Below are 25,843 nucleotides of genomic sequence, written 5' to 3' on the forward strand. Positions count from 1 at the left end.
AGCTTCTCTTTGGTTCGGGTTATACTGACATTTTTAGCACAGTGGCCAAGCTTGTCACATCTAAAACATCTAACACGAGAGGTATCTCTTGGTTTATTCCAAGAGAGTTGGGAGCTAGAAGGTCTGAATTCCCTATTTCTTTTTGGATAGGGCTTCCTCCAATTTCCACCTTTCTTGCATTGGGTTGCAAGCATGTGTTGATCATCAATATGAGGACTTTTGGTTTGCCCTCTTGTGATGAGGCGAGACTCTTCTTGGATGCAATCATTCTTAAGGCGATCAAGGGTGGGTAACTCAGTTCTACCACTTATGGTTTGGATAAATGACTCCCATGAGTGTGGTAAGGCATTTAGGGCAATCATGACAAGGTCTTTATCTTCCATGTTATGACCAATTAAACCTAGCTGATTCTTTAGTTCAGAAATTCTTATAAAGTAGGAAATAACAAAATTTTCATTTCCCATTTTGATATTAAGTAGTTGTTGTCTTAAAGTAATTGCCCTACTGAGATTGTTAATTTCATATGTACCTTGTAGGTGGCTGAACATTTCCCTTGCAGTAGTAAATGATGCAATGGATGTGACTAGGTGGTCTTTGACTGAATCGATGATGATCTTCCTTGCTTTGACAGCATCCCTTTTGAATTGTTTTAGCTCAGCTGCATCCGTAGGTTCAGTTAGCTCTTTTGCTTTGATGAATTGAATAAGATCTTCTTCCTCTAGAGCCAACTTGATTCGAACCTTCCATGCAGTGAAATTAAGATTTCCATCAAGCCTATCTTCAACTTTCAGCCCCATTGACCTAACCTGTAAATGAGACACCAATCTGGAAATAAAGGAGTACTGAATTCTGAAATCTGAAAGTTGATCTAGCCAATTGCTCCGATACCATGTCAATTTTAACACTTTCAAATTGACATAACTTAGAATTTAGACTTAGTTTCTAATTAGTTTGTTTAACTGAAAGAAAATGACAATATAGAAATGAACAAATTGAGAGCAAGACACAGTTACCCTAGGAAAACCTCCTAGGAGGAAAAACCCAGCCAGAAAAGATCCTTAGATCTGATTATGGATTATAGTTATGTAATCATTACAACACTTATCTCATATATTTGCAGGTTCAGATGTTGCTGTCCAAGAGGTATGAGGTGACTGCCTTCAACATTCACTTGCTGTCATATGAAGAATAGATGCTGCTTCTCCCTTATCCAGATTGTAGGCTTGTAAGGAATTTGTTGTGTATGACCTAGATGGCAGTCCTTCAACCAGTTCGCTTTGTATACATAAATGACTGTCCTTCAAGTAATTCGCTATATATGTATGAATGGTAGACCTCCAATCAGTTTGTTGTGCATACACTGAATGTTGCCAATACCTTAAGATGAATTTCGCACCTCCTAATGGTGGATGAGGGTTGCTGTAATTGCAGATGACTGAAGTTCGCACTTATGCAAGCATAAGGATTTTCGCATTAGATAAGGGAGCTCATTGACTTGAATGAATAACAATGAATCTTAATCTTTATTTATATGTGGAGCGAAACCCCTTAGCTAGGTCGGCTTTCCCAAATAATTAACTTTTAATTATTTCCTTTTAATTGCCTTTATTTAATAGGGTCAGCCCTATTTGACAGCACATTGAGTGTTTGGGTTGTGGTGTGGGTTGTAGCGTGAGAGATAGGGCCACGTTTGAGGGAAAAGGGGCCAGCCCCTTTTTGGGCGGATTCCAATGTTGCCCAAGGCAATATGAATCCGCCCTTCCCTAATTAATATCAACAAGATCAACCAAGTCCAATCTCTAAAACCACAAGGGTTTTCAAACAGAGAAATAATAAACTTCAACCACCAAATGAACTGTCAAACCTCTTATTTAAAGCTTTTCTAGAAACACTAAGAGAAAATATTAAAATATTTTGTCACCTTACGAAAACTCACCAAGGTACCAAGAACAGATAATCGAGCATACAAGAACCAACTAAAGCTGACAAATAATACTTGATGCCGACATGAGCTCATACTATAAATAGTAGTGTTCTTTGCAGACCAAAGAGAACAAATCCAAAAAAACTGAGAAAGATTGGTGCCATGCAAGCACTTACTATAAATAGCAATGTTCTTCAAGGACCAAAGAGAACAAACACAAAAAGCTTGGTGTCATGCAAGAACTTACTATAAATAGCAATGTTCTTTGGGGACCGGAGAAAACAAGCCTAGAAAAACCCAAAAAGGTCAATGTCATGCAAGAACTTACCATAAATAGCAACTATTGTCCAAACCCACTAAAATTGAGAATTGAGCTTACCAACAACATTGGAACAGTCCCAAAGAAAATGGAAACCTCTAGAAAACCCTAAAAGCTGGCCAACACTTGCAAAACGATATCCATCAAATACTAGAAAGACTTAGCCATAATGTCAAGATATGCCTTATGCATACACAGCTCAAGCTTCTAATCCACAACCATTTGAGAAAGCAATGGGCATTAACGACTAGGATTCAACAATGGAAGAAGAATACTCTTCCTTGATCAAGAAAAACACTTGGGATTTTGTAATGTCCGCTTTTGAGATTTACTGTAATTTAGCCCTGATACAACAAATCCATCTCAAGATGAGAAATGCATTATCCTTAGTAACATAAACTTGTAATAAAACTGCCAAATCTAAAATCACATTAAAATCATTTCTAATTTAGGACCTGCATACATCACTAATCACTCGAAACTTAAATTAGTACAATAAATATTAATAATCCATAATAGCATTTAATTCCATAAATCTATCATTAATATCTAATTCCACATCAATATCATTTTGAGCAAGTATATTTTGATAGTCAATCATATTAGGAATTCATTAGGAATATCTTGCAAACTGCAAACTCGAGAACAATTGTCTTTGGATTGCGAAAGCATGGGTGGATCTCCCATCCATCTATCCCAAGGTAGCATACTTGATAAGACTCTCAAGCCCAAGGGCACTCAACGCCTAAGCCCAAGGGCACTCAACGCCTCCAGTCCCATGAGCATCGTGGTTCCATCCATCTTGAGGTGGTGTACTAGACGAGACTCTCAAGCTCAAGGGCACTCAACACCCCTACCCCACAAGTATAGCTGGAGTACGATCCCCTCCATCCCTCAATCCATATTGGAGGATGTCCTCCTTTTTCAAGCCCAAGGGCATTCAACACCCCTCAGCTCATGAGCATGGCTCCAACAACCTCAAAGTGGCGAAATTGATGGGAACTCAAGCCTAGGGGCACTCATTGCCCCCTAGCCCATGAGCATAACATTCCTCTAGAGGTGGCATGCTTGGGTCTCATAGACTCAAAAGGTTGGTTATCCTTCCTATTTAAAAGACAATAATATAAATTCAGATTATATTGCTAAAGGAAAATCCGCTATAACGAATAATGAATACCTCTTTTATTGTTTGAAATCACTTGCTTAAGAGAAATAAATAAATATAAGTTGGGGCTGAAGATAATTTATAAATATACTGGTCCAATATATATGACTCCTCTGGATATTATTTCAATGTCTAAATTAATAAATTCTCATAAATCTGAGTGACAATGAGTGTATATATATATGTGTGTATGTGTGTGTGTATACACACACATATATATGTATAATATAGTATAATATAATATATTTATATGTATATATAAACAAGACTTAGAATCGGCGCGGACTTAGCAAGGGTGACTTGACTCGGAACTCGAGACTTGGCAAGTGAAAAATCCAAGAAATTTAGAGATTTTTAAGAATTTATAACTTGGTTCATGCACCCTTTATTGAATAAACCTTAAAGACACAACGTCATCAAATAGAAGCTAATTTGATCACATACACAAGTATACATCAATCACATAGTTAAGAATACAAATTATAGTTGAAGAAAATAGCACACTTAGATATATAAATATTGTGACATGTATACAAAACTCATGGAATATGAAATCCATGCATCAAATGTTCCAAACAAATATCAAAACAATAACTAGAAGTCTATGGCTCAGAGGAGCTTGCATCCCTCCTACGAATGCATCTAAGGTAGGTCCCACTAACTAGTGGAGGTTTGGGAGTGGAGACACTAATGGGTTTGAGGGGTAGCAATGATAAGTTGCACAAAGTGTTAGACGTCAGAAAAATCCAACAATAGAAGGGAGCTAGAAATGGGAGTTTGGGGGCTATGCCCCCAAAAAAAAAAGTTTAGAGAAAAAGAGAAAAGAGAGAGTGAAGAGAGCAAAATGATCTTTGTATTGGGTGAAATGATACTTTTAGGGACATTTTAGGGTTTTTGGATGCACAAAAAGGTCAAAAAATGTTTGTTTTTGTTATTTTTTGAGATTTAAAATTTATTTTTTGAGTTTCGCCAAGTCCAAGATATCAGACTCGCTCAGACTTGGCAAGGCCAACGAGTCCACAAGACTTGGCAAGTCTCACCTAGACTCGGTCGAGTTCGAGTCTAAGTCTGAGCCCCTAGGACTCGCCAAGTTCAAGCAAGTTCAGGTGAGTATTGAAACTATGATATATATATATAGAGAGAGAGAGAGAGAGATATGTATGTATGTATGTATGTATGTATGTATACACACACACATATGTGTGTATGTATGTATGTATACACACACACATATGTGTGTATGTATGTATGTATACACACACACATATATGTGTGTATGTATATATATATATATATATATATATATATATATGTATATGTATGTATGTATGTATGTATGCATATGCATGTGTGTGTGTGTGTATGTATTTGTATATATGTGTGTGTGTGTGTACATATATGCATATTCATACATATATATGTATATAAATATAAATATATACGTATATATACATATATATATACACATACATATATATACATAGATATATATATATATATACATTATATGTGTGTGTGTGTGTACATATATGTATATTCATACATATATATGTATATAAATATAAATATATACGTATATATACATATATATATACACATACATATATATACATAGATATATATACATATATATATATACATTATATATGTGTGTGTGTGTATTTTTCTCTACTTTTATTCTAGACATTTATTTTTCTGTTTTCTAATTTTCCTTCATGATTCCGCTTTCTCCGAAATTCATATCTCTATATTCAAGTGAAGTGATGAACCCCTTTGAAAAGAGATCTCTTTTCTAATAGACATGACTTTCTAAGTGCAACTTTATGCTGCCCATTAATAAGGGTAACAATGATTAATAATTTTGTTATCGCTGCCTTTATCCAAGGGATTGCCCAATTCTTAGTCAGCCCTAATAATAATTATACACTTTTAATTATGGTTGACCTTTTGTAATGAGTTCTTTTAATTAATTGTTGACAATCTTTCTTACCTTGATTGGCCCTTATTTTAAACTGCTATTGTATTCTTTTACCTTGGTCTGCCCTTACATTGAATGGCTATTTTACCCTTGGTCGGCTCCTTAATTTGACTAGCTATGATTTGCATTTATTAAGGTAGTGTTCTCAACGGAGGCATGGCAGATTTAGTCCCACTTCCTAAGGGAAGAAATACGGTTTGATGTAACTGAATCTTTCAAACCAAATATGCAGCAAATGGAACAATTGACAAATATAAAGCACAGCTTGTGGCCAAAGGATTCACAAGGTGCCTATCATAGACTACACTCAAAACTTTGCACCTGTCATCAAAATGAATTATGTTTGCCATTACCACTAGCCTATATATCAAATGGACATGAAAAGTGCCTTTATTTATTCATGGTGATCTACAAGAAGAGATATATATGACACAAAAGGGTTCATTGATGATTCCTACTCGATATGCAAACTTTGGAAGTCCCTCTATGGCCTTAAACAAGCTTGTCAAGCTTGGTATGCCAAGATGGATTCTTCCTTCTCTCATGGTTTCACCTAATGTCACTTTGACCCTGCCATCTAAATCTTGCAATAAGATGATGAGATTCTCCTCTTGGTGTTGTAAATCAACAACTTGATAATCACTAGGAGTTCTTTATCCATCATTTGCTCCATTTAATTTGCTCTACTTGATACATTGATTTTGACAAACTTGCAATTGTCACATTACTTCCTTGCAATTAAGATCACTCAAACTAATTCCAAGATCAATATTGCTCAAGCCAAATATGCTCTTGATCTTCTCTCACAATTTCAAATGGTTGCTTGTAAGCCCACCGTGACTCCCTTTCTATTAGGAATCAAATTGGAGGCTTCTTGTTCTACTCCTCTTGTTGATGCTACCTTGTATCAAGAACTCATGGGGAGTCTCACATACTTCACACATACTCATCCTAACATTTCTTAGGTTGTTGACTTTCTCTCTTGCTTTATGTAAGAATTTCATGAGCTTCGTTAGAAAGCTGTTGAGCGTGTATTACAATATGTACAAGGGACACATTCATATGGTATATACTATGCAACAAGTTGAGATGCAAACTTAGTAAGACAAAACAGATTCTAATTGGGCTGGTGATTCTAAGGATTGCAAGTCCAAATATGGCTACAACTTTCATCTTGGATCTAGTCATATTTGTTGGGTGAGCTAGAAGCAACATTCTATTGGTCTCTCATCTACAAAGGCTAAGTAAAAAGAGGCTATGTATGCTGCCACAAAGGCCACTAGCTTCATCAGACCCTAACAAAGTTTGGCATCACCTATTGGCTACCATCCATCAACTATTGTAACAACCAACTACTATTGCAATCTCAAGAAATCTAGTTCACCACCAACAAACCAAACATATTGAGATCCATATACACTACATACGAAAAATTATACAAGAGCTAATCATTGATCTTCAATATAATGCTACATTAGAGCAGATTGTAGACATTTTCACCAGACCCTTTACAAAGAGCACACACGTTTGTCGAGAAGCTCTTCTAGGGTGTAGAACACTCTCACTTCTAAGTGGGTATCTAGTACTCCATCTTCCCTCCATGGTATGGATTTTTTTCCTATTAGTTTTCTCCTTTTCATCTTTTTGTACCTTGGGGTTCTGATAGGTTGTATATGAGTACCTAATATAGGTTGTCTTGTCAAGTCTCATTCTCTTTTTCCCTAAGTTGAACTTAAGGGGGTGTTGGTGTAAATAATTATTTATTGCACCTTGTATTTAAGTTTATTAGGTAATTATTATTTATTTATATAAATAAATAAATAAATGAGCACATGTCATCTCCTTGATTGACAATAGTTAAGATGCCACATCTCCCTCATCAAAATGAATTCTCTTGACACCACTACTTTTACATGTTGATTCAACCCTACAGTTCACTGAGGCTCACTCGACCTCTCTGGAACACTTGTCATTTGAGCTCATGTATATAGCCTTTGGAACACATGAGCTCAAATGACAAGTGTTTCAAAGAGGTCGAGTGAGCCAACTTTGGCACACATGAGCTCGAATGACAAGTGTTCCAAAGAGGTCGAGTCAGCCTCAATGAACTGTAGGGTTGACTCAACATGTAGAAGTAGTGGTGTCAAGAGAATTCATTCTGATGAGGGAGATGTGTTGTATATGAGTATCTAATATAGGTTGTCATGTCGAGACTCATTCTCTTTTTCCCTAAGTTGCACTTAAGGGGGTGTTGGTGTAAATAATTATTTATTGCACATTGTATTTAAGTTTACTTAGGTAATTATTATTTATTTATTTAAATAAATGAGCACATATCATATCCTTGATTGATGGGAGCACATGCCACCTCTACCTTATTCAACTCCTTTATTGACAATAGTTAAGATGGCACATCTCCCTCATCAAAACGAATTCTCTTGACGCCACTACTTCTACATGTTGAGTCAACCCTATAGTTCACTGAGGCTCACTCGACCTCTATGGAGCACTTGTCATCTAAGCTCATGTGTTCCAAAGTCTCTATATATATATCACCTTGAATACAAATATTAGAATGAAGTTATTCTTATTTTGTTTGCATTGAATTTATTGTCACCTAATTGTTCATTCTTGGGTAGATTGTTGTTTATACAAAATTCTAACAAAACCATCCCCTATACACCAAAATTTCACGGTTGAACCTATTTCAAGATGTTTAGTAAGTTCCCTTCCATCTCTTTGTGTTGGAGACATTTCAATTCCTCTCGTCGACTTTTCTGCTCACCTTTTGGCATTCACCCACTACGAATGTGCTAAGGGAGGGCACTAATAATCATGACTGAAATTGAGAATTGTATTCCAGATCTCCCCCTATTGCTCAAAGGGTTGTTGTCCTTAGCCATAGGTCTGGTCCTTATTTGCTGATTCAACAAGTACTTCCACTGTGTTGCAGGTGTAAGGATACATTGCTCATGTAAGATGTTCTTAATAGATCTCATAAAGGGGATCCTATTTTTACAAATTCTTTGATAGTAGATTCTTGCTGAAGAATTCTTCCCTATTTGGGGTTTTTGAGGATAAAATACTTGTGTTATTATTTTAATATGATGGTAATTTCTTTTACTTAATTTATGTTTAATTGTTGCAAGTTGCTAGCATGTATTGCACAAGTTTGTGAACAGCTGAGTATGTGCATAGCTAGCTGTATGGATATTTTACAAGCATGGCTCTTGTTCTCTCCACGACATATTTGGAACTAACCTCATATGAGCAAATTCTTGTTTGCACTATTGATTAGTGGACTGGTTAAGCATGTGTATGTGTAGTACTATGGTTTGAATATGAACAAAAGTATGCAATGGATGTAGACATGAATACGAGCATGTTTAACCTCGCATAATGAGTGTATGGAGTTAGGAACTCACCAAAGAGCTGTAGGAACATCATCACCTGCAGACTTAATTGCTGTTCAAATAAGCATAGAACTTGAGAGCAACGAGATATTGGAAAAATGAATTCATGTCAATAAATTGTGCAATCAAATAATAATAATCAATTACAAAACGCAAAGTAAGTAGAAATACCCATGGACACATATAGGATACAAACTGAATAAATGCGTCAAGTAACTTTTGGCATTTAACTGCTATAACAATCCATATAGGCTTGCTCCAAAATGAAAAGATCCTTTCAAGAGATGAAAAAAAACATCAATTCTAGAGGACAATATGGATGTATCTGCACATGAGATGAAGCAACAAGAATATCAGCAGGATACTGAATAACATTTTGAGGTAGGGACATGTTTGTATATGGGAAAACAAGCAGGCAAAAATTGAAGCAAACAGGCAAGATGAAGTTACAAACTAGGTATTATGGGCCCTACATGGTGAGGGAAAAGACTGGAGAAATCGTGTATGCTTTGGACATACCAAACAAAGGAAGACTTCATGCTGTGTTTCATGTCTCGCTTGTATTGAAGAAGGTTAACAAAGTTGCACGTTACAAATGCAGAGGGCATTGGTCTTGGAACCTAACGGTGTCATTACAAACATGTATAAGATTCTAAAGAACAAGGGAATTAGAATATTAAAGGTTAAGTAGAAGAAGTTTCTAGAGGATAAAACATTATAATCTATTTTTTTTTAGTTAAGCACCCAAACCTGCAACATATTGGATGGAAGATGGTCGTAAAAATTTAAGGTGCTAAAAGACTAAAAGAGAAAATAAAAATACTTATTCTCATGTGTACTTATTGTTTAAGTTGTACTATCTGGTCGGCACATGCATAGCCACAAGGATAGAGTTGTCTTTCACAAATGAGGAGGGAAGTTGGTCTAGCATCATTGCCAAGAATAATAACATTCTTAGAAGGCAAATAAGATGTTAAAGGTTAAGTGGAAGGGATTCCTAGAGAAGGATGCAACATTATATTCTGATGATTTTTTGCATAAGCAACCAGACATACAACATTTTTTATGGAAGAGATCATAAAGTTTGAGGAGCTAAAAGAGTTCAAAAAGAAAAACATGAAAACAAGTTCTCATTTGTGCTTGTTGTTGAGTAGTACCATCTAGTGTGTTGTTAAGTTGTACCCTCTCGTGTGTTGTTAATTTGTACCATCTAGAGTGCTGATTAGACCTATGTTTATGATTTAGCGACCATTAGTTCAATTCTCATCATGTATAGCATAGCTTGAAATTTTGTATATCCCAAGATTTATTGGGAAGTCACTCCTCCTAGTACTACTCTAGGTTGAGTGTTCCTAACGTGACAGTTTTTTCTGGCTTTGGGGATTAAAGTTTCTATGAGGTGGGGCAGCTTGGATAGCAAAATACAACTCAATATATGTGTATGCTATGGGATATTTTGTCCCTAGGAACTTGGTCTTGATATTATGTAATGTCCCATTTTAAGAAATAATGGAATATAACCACAAAATGCAATGTTCTGATACCATTTGTAATGTTCCCTTTTAGGATATCTTGGAATTATGGGACAATTACTTGAATTCCTTATACTTATTATGAATTACAATATCTGATTTTGCGATGATCTTACGTAGTTGATAATATAAAAACAATGATACATTAAATGACAATTATTAATGCCATTTGCTATCTCCGATTTATAAAATTAAGTCTATGCTTAAGTGAATTGATGTATTTTGCAGTTAGTGCAATGTTCAATAGGATCTCTGCTATATCAAATATGACAATGTAAGTGTGCAAGATGATCTTGTTATATTGCTATGTCTGATGTATTCCTTTGAATATATGCAACGAGATGTAAGATAATATTGCTTGTAGCAATATTGATTGCTATCTCTGTATGATCCCTTAAATCATGCAATGTCTGATATATAATTTCGCCTATAGAGATATAGTTGCTATTTCAAATATGGATGTATAACCTTGCAACAATAATCTAATGCTGTGTCTGATATATAAGATCTTTCCTTGCAATCAATGGTGCTGTCTCAGATATGGAGTTATGAACTTGCAACCGGTTTAGCCAAATAGGCCGATGCTCAATGAACAGATCCAATATATGGATAAGAGTTAATAAGTTTCCAATGATGATCCTAGTTGAATGATTTTGAATGCCTTCTTATATCTTGTAATTGGAATGGTAAGTCACGTTGCAAAAGACATGACTCGTGCCTATCCATAATCACCTCCTTTATTAATCGCACCACTTCATGACAATTATGGTTATCAATTAGACTTGCCTTCATAATCGATCTGACCTTATGCTAATTGCATCCTTTCATATGCAATCCGGTTAGTCATCTTATAACCACTGATTAGTCTCTTTACTAATCGCTGCCTTCATAGATAATCAATATCTGCTTGTTTTAATTGTTGGTCAACTGATTATTATCGTGCCTCTTCATAATGATATCAATTAGTTTATAATTGATAATCATTACTAACTTAATATTGCATAATACCGATTAGTCATATTTATCAATTAAAGATGCTTGATTATATTTGTCGGTACCCTCGCTGTTGTTCTTCATCAATCTCTTAATGCTATTATTGCCGACAACTAATCCTTGTCTTTAACTGTGATTATTAATCTTCCTTCATGTTGATTATGATCTAGACTCTATTGATGTTTATCTTCTCATACTTAGTCGATCTATACATTCTATTAACATTAATCGATCTTCTAGTCTTCATTCATCATTATTTTCTCATAAATCTTACCAACCCGAATACTAATCAATAAAATCGTATTCATGAGTCTTCACATATGTATGATGATCGAGATGCAATGTCTAATAGTTGCTTACAAGTCTCCTCCATCGATGTATATGATTCCTCTTGATATTAATAGAATTCATAAGTATTATTGTCCTTCATCGGATGAGTCTTCGATATGCCTTGATTGATCTTAAGTAGTTGATACTCAATGCTTGACTTCATGTCTATAGCTGATCGGTTCCAACTCTTTTGCAATCATCATTCTATCTTTCACGGATGATAGTTGGTCCTCATGTTGTCCATCATCACTTTTCGAAAGGTGATCAACATTTGTCTTATCCCTTAAAACTCTAACAAAAATCATCTTATTCATAAGACTTCACGATTTTCCGAATATCTTATTACTCTAACTATCTATGTACATTACTTCTACTATCTTCTTACTAGCTATCGGTGCTCACGGTTTGCCACTCCCTTGACCACAAAAGTGTTTATTGTTTGTTTTTGGGTAAAGAGCTACTTAAGTCTATTTGTGTTTATCATTAAATTTATAAGTCTAAATCCATCTTAGATATGCAGGTGTCCCATGTTCTTTTATTTTTAACATAATATTTGTCTTTTGAACTTAAAGTATTATTTTGAATTTTGACCTCATCTCATACAGTGAGCAATGGTGTCAACAAGTGAGTATGGAGCACACTTGGCATAGATAGTTACACGCGGCTGAAGCTCTTATAAAAATCCCAAGTAGAATTAAAAATCTATATATGAGTTTTCTTGTTTAAGCGACTTGCATGTTCTAACAAACCTTTATATTTTTTAAACCATTGACCAGTTGAAGCGCAACGTCAAAATAATTTTATTGTATACTTCTATCATATACGATTAACTTTGTACTTTGTAAGAAGATTTTATGGTACAACTACCTAACAGAACCTCTATTATCATCCAACATGGCATATCTGGTAGGAAAATAGGAAACATTGAACATATAAAAGCACGTTCTTACAAACTAAGCCCATGGAAGAGCATAACAGTGCAATCATAATCTTAAAGGAAACTGCGATTTTGATAGAACTATGGCTTTTTTTAAAGTAAATTACACATGATCTTCCACAAACGTATGATATAAATAATTCAAAGAGAGCACCAATACTTGATAATAGATAAAAATAGTTACAGCAATTTTACTTCTCGCTTGTTTACTCAAACCATACAGACCTCATGTACTGTAGTAAAAGCCGGAATCTTTTAAGTAGTGTAGATTTCTTGTGAAAATCATATTTATTGAATGTTCGAGATCATTCATTTTGTTTTCTTATAAGTTATTTGATTAGTATTTTTATATTGTAGTCAGTTGGAAGCATGCAGGCCACACTCCAAACCACGGTGACGACGGTATCTAAAAAGGTAATGCATTCCAGATTTCTAAACATAGTCATGGGCAGGTCCTAGGTTCAATTCTTAGCTGGTCCATGTAAAATCATATGGGAAGGTCCTTGATTCAAATATTACCCACTCCATGGAATATTACACGGGCATGACAGTGTACGAGCAGCAAATGGATTTTTATTAATATAGACCATGAGATCAATCTGATAATTTTTATAAATATCCAGTCAGGTATGCAAATAATTGAAAAAGAAACTTGTAGAAAGGAAGAAAACCTAAACATACGTTCCTGGTACGAGTGCCTCCATCCATGGCTTTATGGATTGCGAAGGAGGATGAGTTGTAGTCAGCTCCTCTCCTGAATAGCTTACTTCCTTCCATCTAGCTGCTATCCAACCAGAATCCAGCTTCATTTTTATCTTCCTCTTAGCCTCCTTTGCCTTCTACAAATTCAATGGAATGTAAATGAGATGAAGAATGACAAAAATGTAGCCTTCCCAAGACCAGGAATATTTAGGGTCTACGGGCGATTTCTCTTTTTCATTTCCATTTGTTATCAATTTGGATAAATCCTAAAAGGTGAAGCTAGAAGGCGCTCTCTCACCAAGAATCCCCATCCACCAAGTTCCCACAAAAATACCAAATAAGAAACAAAGTTCTGTAGGAGCCCTTCACAAATTGGTGGAATAGATATCACAAAAAACCCGCACCAACCCAAGTTCAATTTCCATATGATTTCAAAATAAGGGATGAGATCTTGGACAAACTCTGAGCAAATTTCACAGAAAAGATATGACTCGGTCCTCTAGGCATCAAGCCAGGCCTTATAGGTTCCACTAATCGGATACCCAATGTTTGTCAGACCCAAATGTAGCCCAATACTATTTTACGACACTAATTGCTTAACACTAAAATAAAAGAACATCAAATCAAAGAAGATCAGAAATGTATAAAACGTGAAAACCATTCCAACGAGAAGCTTGTCTTACTGTGCAATCAAAAATCTCTGAAAACAATAATGCCGCTTCGATTAGTGATTACCGTGATTGCCAAAAATGTACACAGATATTGGAAATGACTCCTTCAGCTCAAGTCACGTACTTTACCCTAGCCAATACCCAAAATCTCAAACCTTCATCGCTCTAAAATTGAAATCAAGTCCAAACTAAGAGAGTAAAAGAAAAATTAATGCTAGGTACTGTATAGCTCTGCAACTCTGTTGATCCCAATAAATTGAGGATAGGGATAAGTCATCAAGTGCCGGCGCAATGGATAGATGTTTAGCATTTTCTTACTGCTTGTGGAATAATGTCATCACCAGTGACAGATGAAAATATGACAAAGAACGTTTGGATGTAACTTTTGTTCCGGGGCTGGATGTGGATATGAAGCTATTTTAATCTATATTTAAGATCGTAGCTTCAACTTCAACGCCTTCCAACGTACAAGTCGAGATTCGTGGCCGTTGCTGCAGCCAAGTTCAAACATAAAAACTGTTGAGCTTAATCTGGTGCCCAGCTAATTTCTGCCCCCATAGACTATCCATAGTCTTGACTTAAAATTGTCTTCTTTTTTTTCTATTATCTATATTTATATCATTTTAAGAATTTAATTGGGATAATTATTATCTATATCTGTTCAAGATAAGTTGTTTTGTTTTTGTTTTTTGTTTTTTTTTGTTTTTTGTTTTTTTTGGATTTTTTAACTAATTTAATCTTTTGATGTAATAAAAAATTGAGGGGTTCATATAGTGAAAAAATATCAAATTAAATAAATTAATCTCTAATTTCCTTTCTATTAGGAGTTTACTTGTAAGCCCACACCGACTCCCTTTCTATCGAGAGTCATATTGAAGGTTGCTTGTTCTACTCCTCTTGTTGATGCTATCTTGTACCAAGAACTCATGGGGGGTCCCACATACTTCACACATACTTATCCTAACATTTATTAGGTTGTTGACTTGTTCTCTCACTTTATGTAAGAATCTCATTAGCTTCATTAGAAAGTCAATCATATGGTATAAGATTGTAATGTTTTAACGAATTATTCCACGATTTATTCTTTATTTGAGTTCAATGGTGTAGCTACATAACATAAATTTGTGTAAATAATTTTGATGTCGACTCAATAGATTCAATCCTAAACTATTACTTTGACCTGTGTGTTATTGATCCTCAAAAACATGCTCTCCTTTGAGAAATAAACTTAGCGTTGTCTAAGATACCACTAGAGTTTCTTGTATTAAGAGTGGTGCATAGTTAAACCTCTGAACTCAATTTAATGACTTAAAAAAGTTCTAAAACAAGTCAAGCAACCATGCAAGATTCTTAATGTGTCCTTATCGCTATAGATGTCAAGCTCCTAGATGGTGCTTTAATTCCCTAATGATTAAATGGATGTAGAAAGGGATGGATTCAATCAAATAGCATTTGATATCTAAATGAAATATGATTTGTCTTTGTATACAACATCCTGGTGTAAAATTGGGCATTAGGCTTAAGTTGGCAAGGAACAACTAGTTATAAGGGGTTCGCTTGGCCCCATAATTTATTTTTGAATTTGAAAATTTAGAGGTCAAAATTGTACCTAAAATTTATCCCAAATCAAGAAATGAGGAATTAATATATCAAGTTAGATCTTAGAGATGTGTGCAGTCAAATTTGATCAAATGTGCCAATTGTATGCTAATTGTTTTCATGACAAAGGGATCAAAGTGGGTCTAAAATGAGTGGAGAAAAGTGCAAAGTATGTACTTCTCCATATTATAAGTGGATGTCTTTCCATAGTCCATATAATTGAGTGGGTATATTCCTCAAATTAAATTTGTAATTTTTTTGCATCTACTTGTTGAATCATACTCCATGATCCATCATCAAGATGGAAAAAATATACATTATTAATTTATTTATTTATTGAGATATTTAGCAAAAAAAGATAAGAGATAAGAGTATTTTTAGGTTAGTTCAATAAATAAGCCCTTAAAAGTTTAGTGTGATACACTTGTGACTAATAGTTAGATCCAAAACTTAGGATCTAATCACTAAGAATCTAGTCACTATGACATTATTCAAGGAGCTAGAGGAGAGATTTCTTGGGCCTTTCCTTACAAAGTCAAGAGACTCCACTACATAGCTGCAGAAGGCCAAGGGCAAGGGGACGCACTTATATTTGACATCAATTCTTTATATTATCCATTGAAAAATCCATGACCACACAAAGAGAGGGAATCAACAAAGGAATCTCATTGATCAATTAAGTTACTTATTTGAATTACTATTGTGGACTCTTTAAGGATCCTTGATGATAGTTTTAAAGCATTCAATATTAACAAGGGCTCTTCTATGAAAGATTGAAGTCTTGTCTCTATTAAGTTGATTGTGAATTGTGTTCTATTTTTCATGTTTGAGCTTATATAATTATTTTTGTGGCCCATTTGTTAGTATAAAAGGATCTCTTTTATAATTAATGCCTTAGCTTAAATAAGGGTAATGTAGTATAAGTGAATAATCATGTTAGTAGGAAAGACTAGAAAGCAACATTTTTTAGAAATTAAAATAAAGGGTGAGGGACCTATATCCCTCACTTTACATGTCATAAAAAAAAAAAAAAATTATTTATATTGATAAAAAGTATAAGACAAGGGGCAACTGAACACACAAGCACTCGAATTGTAGAAATTGATAATATTTATCTTTTAAGAATGTTTGTTAGTAGGGCTCAAATAAAAATTAATCTAACTAGTAGAATTTCCACCTTCTAAATATTTTTACCATATAACTTTGTCACTTACAAATCATCATTCTCGTGCCACTTGTTGTCCTCATTTTTGGATTTTAAAAAATGAGACAACCCCTACAAATTTTTGCCTAAAATGTGTCATTTTTGTCTCCAAGGAATATTTTACGAGGTACAAAACTCACATTTGTTAGTGTCAAATCATTGGGGGGTGTCTTTGCCATCATTGTCCAAGTTTTGGTGGATTTTGGGCTTCCTTTTCCTAGTTTTTTGTGCAATTTCAAGTTTCAGAGCAGTCACTGCAGGTTGAAGATTTTAATCTAAGGCATGCTTCCCGAGGCAGAATTTTGCTTCGCCCTTGGATTGGCTTAATCCTCAATCCATCCTTGATCCATGTTTCAAGTTTCATTGCATTTCGAGTTCGTTTGCTATGTCTTTCTTTCAATTTTGAGTTTTTTCTTCCTGATTGCAGGTGGGAAATTTTCCTTTGATTGCAAGTTTTATTTTTCTCTTGTTTTAGTGTTGTAGGGAAATTTTAAAACAATTACAAGTGCACTTTATTTAAAACTTGTCACTTGTAACTTACTTTTTATTTCCCCCTTGTTTTTTATGTCTTTTAAGTCATTGTAGGGACTTTTTGGACAAATTGCAAGTGAATTTAAAATTATAATTTTAAAAAGAACTTGTAATTTCTTTCAAAACTTCCTATTTAAGTGATATTAAGTTGTGATAGGGATTTTATTTCCGTATTACAAGTTTTTATGTGTTGCTTTTAGTTGCAATGGGGATTTATTTCCCTATTACAAGTCTTTTTGAGTTTTTTATAAGTCTTTCTTTTAATTTGTGTTGTTTTTAAACTTGTAAGGGGATTTCATTTCCCTATTACAAGTCTTTTTGTTCCTTTATATTTTTTAAACTTGTAATGGGGATTTATTTCCCTATTACAAGTTGTTTTGCTCTTTCTTTTTGTCATTTCTTCCCTAAAACCCGAATTTGCCCAAGTGAAAGAAAAAAGTGAAGTAATTAAAACTTGTAAAGGGGTTTTAAAAACCTGATTGCATCTTTGGAGGGCACATTTTTCTTGTAGTTGGAGATGAAGAACCCGATCTGCACATTTGCTCCCACAAATCCATTTTTTGTGGCTTTCTTCCCCAAAATCCGTCCAAGATGCTTGTGAAATCATGGGAAATTAACGAATCTTGCCATATTTTTCTCCAAAATCGAGTAGGGTAAACATGTTTTGCATTTTGTAAGGCATTTTTGAAGGCATCAATAGAAGACATCAATGTTGGTTGTTACCACGTTTTGGGGCATGGAAATCTCTCTCTTGCCATGTTTGCAACTCGTCCCCTATTGCTAAGTGTTTGAAGTCAAACATTTTCCTTCCTCCAAGCCATTTTTTGTGGGAGAGTTTGAAGACAAAAACATTTTGATTTGTTGATTGCAATCATAACATGGTGGCTTTCGTATCTATTTATAGAGAATTTCAATTCTTCCCAAGCAAGAATTTAAGTTTCTAAGTGATATTCCAAATGGATAAGCTCTTTGAATTCAATTTGTAAATGTGAAAGATTTTCCCCTCTTTCATTTTTACCGATTCATTTGATTTCGGGTTTTACAAATCTAATTACAAGTTGAAGTTTTCAAGTTGAAAATGTGTCTTTCTTTGTCACATAAAGTTTTCCATTACCGGTTGGTACCATTCTTCCCATCATTTCCCGCCTTTTCATCCATTCATTTCACTTTCATACATTTTTCCCATTTAAAGTCTACTTGCAATCAGAATTTTAAAACTCGATTGAAGTTGTGTCTTCACTTGCAGTTAGCCTTCTAGAACCCAAAATTGGTCCAAAACGCACTCAAAAAACACTTGAAATGAGTCTTAAAGGTCCAATTACAAGTGAAAATTTGTGTTTACCCATTACACATATGAAGTTGCATGTTTGTTCTCCACAATTGCAAGTTAATGCTCTTGTTTTTCCCACACATGCAATGCAGCTTCCAGAACCCGAAATTCACTTGTGAGCCCATTTTTGCATCAATTTATCCCTTCCCTTGTCAGTTTGGTTTGCAAACACGAATCTACCAAATCAATGGATTAAGGCATGGGCCTTATTTTTCAAGCGGATTTCAAGATTGGAGGATGATACAAAAAAGAGATACAACAACAATTCATGGTTGAGAGTAGGCCTGGAATTTGACTAGCTATATGGTCATTTTTGTACTTTTAGACCGTATATTACAACTAATAAAATTAGTGGACCGTATGTATCGACAGGCTATTTTTTCCAAAAACTGTATATATGACACTTAGAATTATTAATAAGCCATACAAAATTATAATAGGTAATATATATTGATATATATTATTTTACAACATTTATTATAAATATATGAATTTATTTAGAATATTTTAAAATGGTGGGATTAAGATATAATTGTTTCTAATTTTATATTATTTTTATATGAATTTTTAGTATGTTTTTTCTTATATAAATTTAGAAACTTTGTCAATTTATTTTTTAATATTTTTTATAAGATTGTCTTAAATATCAATATAGAAACTTCCAACAATTGAAATGACAAGATATAATCATTTCCAATTTTTTAAAATATTGTAATAAAAAAATCTAAAATAGTTTTTATTTTTATAATAAACAAGATTTTTGGGTGTGAATTTAGAAACTTGCAAGTAAACTAAAGATATTTTAGTGCATTACTAATTTATCATTGTTTTTTAAATTTTTACATTTTTTTGCATGAAATTATTTCTTTTCACGACAACTTCAATTCTGTGAAGCTTAAAGAATTTATATTAAAGTATTCACAATTTTTTTTTAAAATTGACACTTAACATTTTTTTTAAAACGTAAAACAAAAGGCATTAGAATGACTAAACCATCATAAAAAATCATATGACAAGTAGGGGTGACCGTCAAATTCCAGGCTTGGTTAAGAGCATAGAATGCATTCAAAACAGAGATGGTCATGACATGAAAAGAGGAAGGCAACCATTTCCCTCCTGAAAAGACAGTACTACCCCAAGCAAGAAGATAAGGTTGAAGTTCGTTGGCCAAGGACACAAATATCATTAAGGATGCAAATTCTCGTCTCGGTTCAAGATGTCTTTACCAATCTAGAATACTTCAAGTTCTAGCATATTGAAGCAGGATGAAGATCATTACAGACAAAGGATGATAGAGTTAGAGTTGTCTGTTTGGACACATAGAATAGTTTTAATTATGCATTTGTAATTTTGTTTTGACAAGTTACGTGTAAAAAATAACTTTGTAATTGCAAGTTAACTCATCACTTGCACTTTTGTAATTACATGTAAAGCAACTACAAACTAAGTTCAATTAGGACTGTAGTTGGAATAAGTCATGGTGGTTGAGAGAATTTCTCAAGTTAGTTAGGATCCTCCCATCTTTTTCTCAAGGCTCCTCTCCTATAAATATTGGAGGGGATCTATTATAATTTTTATCTTTTGGCAATGCAACAAAATTTGGCAGTTTGTATCTGCACTCTAAGACTTTGAGCTCAGATGTAAATCAGATTGCTTTCAATAAAAGAGGCAAATTGTGTTGAGACTTTATGCCAATTCAAGTTGTTATGTGACGATATTCTAGAGTTAATTATTATTTTTGTTCTATTGTTCAAGAGAGATTTAAATTCAATCTTGCAGACTTTGAGCTGCTAATTGTATTTAGAGTTATATGTTTGATTTTCAAATTTGGTCTTGTAGACTTTGAGCTGCTTATCATATTTGAAGCTAGTGTGGAAAGCTCGAGAGGGAAGATAGCTTGTAGACTTTGTGTTGCTTCTATTTTAAGACTTGTGCATATAATGTGAAGTGCATCATGTAGTTAGACTTTGAGATGCTATATATTGTGCTTGGTTAGCAGAAAATCATCTAAAAAGGTTGATAGGAGAATAGATAGTTGAATAATTTGAGCTTTCTTCATGTTTTCCCGTCCTAGGGAAGTGACAAGGGTCTTTGTGCCTTCATGGAAACTTTGCTTCCCTTTATGTTCCAAAAATCCTACAAAAAAACTCTCATTTATGTATTTGTTGTTATCTATTTCCAATTGCTATTACTTTTCTATGAAGAGAAAAGGGTATAGTTTTTCTTGAGAGAAGAAGAAAGACTGGTATCCCACCCATATTAGATTAGCTTATTTTGTAGACAGGGGGAGCCTTCCCTAAATTAGGAGAGTATCATACTCACACACTTTGGTTGAAACCACAATTTTGCACATCCCCCAGGTGTACAAAATTTTCAACCAACACCACTTATTGTTATGGGGATTGAACTAGTTACAATCCAATCATCTCTTTATATTAAGAAAGCATGAGCTTTTACATGTATTTTTATCTTAAGAAAAATGATATGTATGATTGATATATGAATCTCTATCTGACAATTGGTAATTAAAAAAATTGCATACATGTCAACAAATAATGGTCATATCTCAATATTACTATCCTTAGAATTTGTATTTTTGATAATAAGAGACTCAATAACACTCACAATCTAGTTCAAGCATGATATTGCAAGCGTAATCCATTTTGGGAACAAGAAAGTTCTAAGAATTAGGTTAATATTGTTATGAAGTAGAGGACTTTACATAAGTAAGGTTTAGATTATAGATTAAAGATTATGTAAGATTTTATTTACTTTCAACATATGATAATAACTATTCTCAATCTATAATATCATGATAAAAACTAACATCTTTATTTTTGGGAGAAAAAATAAAGTCTTCATACAACACACTTCAAATCACACTTTATTGCCTATCATATGATTTAATAATAAAAATGTGAAGATTATATATTCATATTATGTGAAATTTACATATCATTACACTTGTTATTTAATTCTACGTCCATTTTTGGGAAATATGTTAACACATCAATAAATGATGCAAATCTATACAAAGTTGGGCTCATTATCCTAGCTTTTATCTATCCCTATGATGAGGAAATTTAAAAAACCGTAAGACTACTACTAAGCTACCACGAGACTTTCAAATCCTACAAAATGACCAAATCACCAATGAAACAAGTAAAGTAAGTAAACTGAAAATAGTTAACCTTCATAATTGTCCCATTGTGTCCTATCAACTTCTAATCTTTTTGTTGTGATGTTTTCTCTCAGATTGCATTGGTGTTTGCTTCAAGATAACAAAATCTAAATGAACTGTGTGGTATGAGAGATGCAATGCAACTAAAATTTGCAACTAAGATGAAGATAGTGAGGATAAAGCAAAGCAATGATGTGATAAGATGCTACAACGATGCTAAGCTAACCCAAAGGCACACTTTTGAAAATTCTAGAATGTTGATATCCTTGAATGCTTGGTTACTCTAAAGTGACTAGCCCCAAATGTTGGACAAAGGTTTTCTTTTATAGATTTTACAAGGCTAAAATCCAAGGTGTCAAAGATCAATGGTTGAGAGTGAATCTCGACAGAATGAATAGCTGAAAAGAATTGGTTGAGATGTGAGAGAGAAAGGGGGAAGATGTTCCTCCTACAATGACAAGGTGGAAGACATTACACATGGGATCATGCTTACCTTGACCAAGGATGAAGACTCCTAGGATATAGGATAGTTAGAGAGAATATAGGTTTCCCAAGACACGAAGGAGACAACAATCTAGGGAGGGACAAGATTTAGGCTTCCTAGAACAAGTGGACAACGAGTCACTTTGACCAGGTTGATGTGGACAAAACCACCTTGTAGGATGTAGGGATGTGAAATAGAATATAGGAAGTAGAAGGACACATAAGCTTCCTCGTCCTATTGACTAGGGATGATATTGAGGATAATTTGAGGATTTAAATATTAAAAATATTTAATTTTCTTAGCCACATGGTGATGAGATGGCATGATGACATGGAAGAGGAAATTGTGTGGATTAGAATTGAAGACTTAGGTTAGATAATTAACTAAATAATTTTTAAAATTATTTAATCGAGATAGGCTTTAGAAGAAACGATGAAAATTAATCAAATAATAAATATTTCATTAAATAATTGATTAAGAGGAATAAAACAAGTGAACCAAATAAATAAATTATTCAATTTATTTATTGATAGAAGAATGAAGTCATTAAATAAATAAATAATATTTATTTAATTATCTTTAATCATTTTTACATGTATACAATCCCTATACACACATATCCCCTACATAATAAATTATTGTCTTATCCTTATACATAGTTCAATGCATTCATCATATCCACACATATAAATATACCTAACTCCTCCTTGCCATAATTCAACTAGATTTGACCATTTACCTATCAAATATCATTTATGTGATTGTGGGATCATAGACTTAACCCTTACCTGAAGTTTCAAATTCATACTTTAAATTTGACCAACCAATCCCCTTTATTTCCCACCCTAAGTTGGCTAAGTACATGTTTTATGAAATATAATATTATGTTATAGCATGTAAAGTCATTTTATGCATTCATATTGTTAATCTAAAATCCACAACTTCTCTCTCATTCTAGGGTATTGAAGAAGTAATCAATAGTGAAATTGGATTTTGGTCCACAAAAAGGAGTAACAAATTTGCATACATCATTTTAGGGTCCTTGACCATTGTATTTGAACTTGTACACATTTTTGGGGGTTGACCTAGACAACATGTGTCCTTGAAACAATATGGTTACCCTTATAAAATAATACTATATATTATTTGGGCCTCAAATATCAAAGAATAATAAAACAAACAAAGGTCGACCAAATAAGCAAAGAAACAAGATAAAAAATTGTGTAGATTCGAGATTAAATTAATAATGGACAAATTGAAAATCAAAAACTTGACCTAGACCAAGGAACTAGATCCCATACAAAACACACAAGTACTACGAATTCTAATACACATAAAGACAAAGACATCACATTTCCTAACAACAAAAATATTTAAAATTTAGAATCTTTAGCAACAACATTCATTCTTAATGGGTTCTTCCTATAGTGTGTTGGCTAAGTGATGGTGGTGTTGTTGTGACCACCAAGGTTCAAACCCCCTGTTGGGCCATTGTGATTGCAAGGCTTGTGCCTTCAATAATCCAATGTGCTTAATGTTTTGAGTTTAGCATTGTTGTACGGGGATGTAGAGGTCCCCCATTTGTGACCTCACAAGTTCATAGCTCTGGGTCAAAATCATTTCATGTGGAGTCAAGGGTGTGTCGTGACAATGTCATTGGTCACATTAAAATTTTTATCAAGCACTTATTTAAAAAAACAACATTCATTCTTAATAATCATAAAATTAAATACTATTCTCCATACATTTATTTTCTTTAAAAAATATTACAATTATCTAATATACTATTTACAACTATACCTACACTAATTAATACTCCTTTAATTTTTTTGTGTTGAATAAAGCTAACAAATATACAATCGAATAAAATAGAATGCAGCCTAAAGTAAGACTACATGTCAAAAAGAACCAAATAGAAAACAACTAATCAACATCTGGAACAAACTAGCATTCTCCAAGACTCAAAAATAGCTATATTCCAACAACAACGTGTCACAATATTAACTAGCTAACAAAAATCAGCCATACAAAAGAAAACACTAATAACCAACTAAAATTGACCACTTATATAACATATTACACAACTCAAACTTTAAATCTTTTTTTTTTTAAATTAACTGGTGCACAGATCTCTCCTTCATGAATGATGTAGAACCTCGTGTCAATTTCTTTATCTCACTCAAATGGCTTGAAAACTTCCAACTCCAACCTTCCAATGATATGATCCTCAATCCTTCGCTCCTTGCTTCTATGTCCTCACAAGACTTCACCAAAACACTCAAATTTGGCTCCCAACTTCAATGGCTTGTACCAACACAACTAAGGGGATTAACACACCTATGACACCTTGTCACAAGGCTCTACAAGCCCAAGCTATCATGTTCAAACCCCAAGACACCAAACTGCTCCTACTAGGCTTTGTTCCTATTAGCCCTCCAAAACGGGTAATTCAACAATAACTCAAAACTTTCACAAAACACTTGCAAAAATAATTGCACATTAAGTTACCCTTTTTCGAGCTCTATAACATACTTCAAATTTAGATATGGTTGTTTTGGACCAATACCCAGTTTCAGTACCCTGTCCTACTAGGATTGGGCCTAATTAGGCCACTTTTACAAAGCAACCCTATTAAATACTTCACTCCAAAATTCCAAACCCCCAAAAAGTCTTGAGTTAGGATGAAAATCAACAAATTTTCAAGTTTTTTTAAGGTGCCATGCCCATTTACCCATTCAAATATAAAACCCTCACTTCCAGTCACTTCTTGACCCAACCAAAGAATCTAACACCATATACATGACCTGTGTAGACATAATCCAACATAAAATGTTACCCTCATTCAAGGAAAACTCACATACTAATACATGGCACCATGTATCCACACCTTCAACATGCAACTTCTCTCAATAAGTGATCACCCTCTTTTCAATCCAACTTCCCCTGCATTCAAGACAACATAAGAGGCTATAATACATTGTCCTAGACTTATTCCACAAGAAACAAAAATAAAATAAGGTGGATTGAGTCTATTTCCACATAATGACCCTCAAAACTATGTAAAAATTGTCAATAACAACAATATTTAGAAAACGGTCAATAATCTCTGTACAAATGGATTAAAGAAACTTCAAAATTGTTGGTAATGGATATCAAAATATTGCTAGATCATCTATAGTGCCAATCCAACTCTCAAATGAAGAAATCAGAGAACCACAAGCAAGTAATATTTAGATTTTCATATAAATCTACAAGAAATCATGTATATTGTATTGCCAATTTTCATTTTTTTTACATATATGTCCTTCCTTCTTCTGCAACAACCTCTCCCACATGTGAACATGAAGTTTTTAAACTCATTTTAGACTCACAAACCGACTACAACCTCCCTAACTAACATTTGAACCAACTAGTTGTTGGAGTTCAAGTTTGAATTTGACCTTATGACATCAAGAAACTTAATCTAATGTGTTGAACACATTAAAAACACTTTATGAACCCAAAATTGACACCTAATATGTCTTCTTGGCAATTATTACATATATTTTCC

General features: G+C 33.8%; 1 protein-coding gene across 11 annotated transcripts in view; it reads right to left on the minus strand.

Annotated features, from left to right (window-relative positions):
• The window catches only part of LOC131034223 (mannosylglycoprotein endo-beta-mannosidase), a 155,920-nt gene extending 141,399 nt beyond the window's left edge, over positions 1-14,521 (minus strand). Inside the window, exons 1-3 of one of the 11 annotated variants that reach the window (XM_057965626.2) lie at positions 14,283-14,521; positions 14,029-14,094; positions 13,273-13,427 (exon numbers count right to left, since the gene is read on the minus strand). In XM_057965626.2, coding sequence (XP_057821609.1) covers positions 13,273-13,400 — 128 coding nt within the window. In that variant the 5' untranslated portion in view covers positions 13,401-13,427; positions 14,029-14,094; positions 14,283-14,521. Of the gene's footprint in view, positions 1-13,272; positions 13,431-13,976 lie in introns of all 11 variants that reach the window. The other 10 variants (XM_057965619.2, XM_057965625.2, XM_057965624.2 and 7 more) reach the window with 10 other exon arrangements.
• Positions 14,522-25,843: the final 11,322 nt, after the last annotated feature.

This window comes from Cryptomeria japonica, chromosome 3 (genome assembly GCF_030272615.1).
Source record: "Cryptomeria japonica chromosome 3, Sugi_1.0, whole genome shotgun sequence".
Lineage (NCBI taxonomy): Eukaryota > Viridiplantae > Streptophyta > Pinopsida > Cupressales > Cupressaceae > Cryptomeria > Cryptomeria japonica.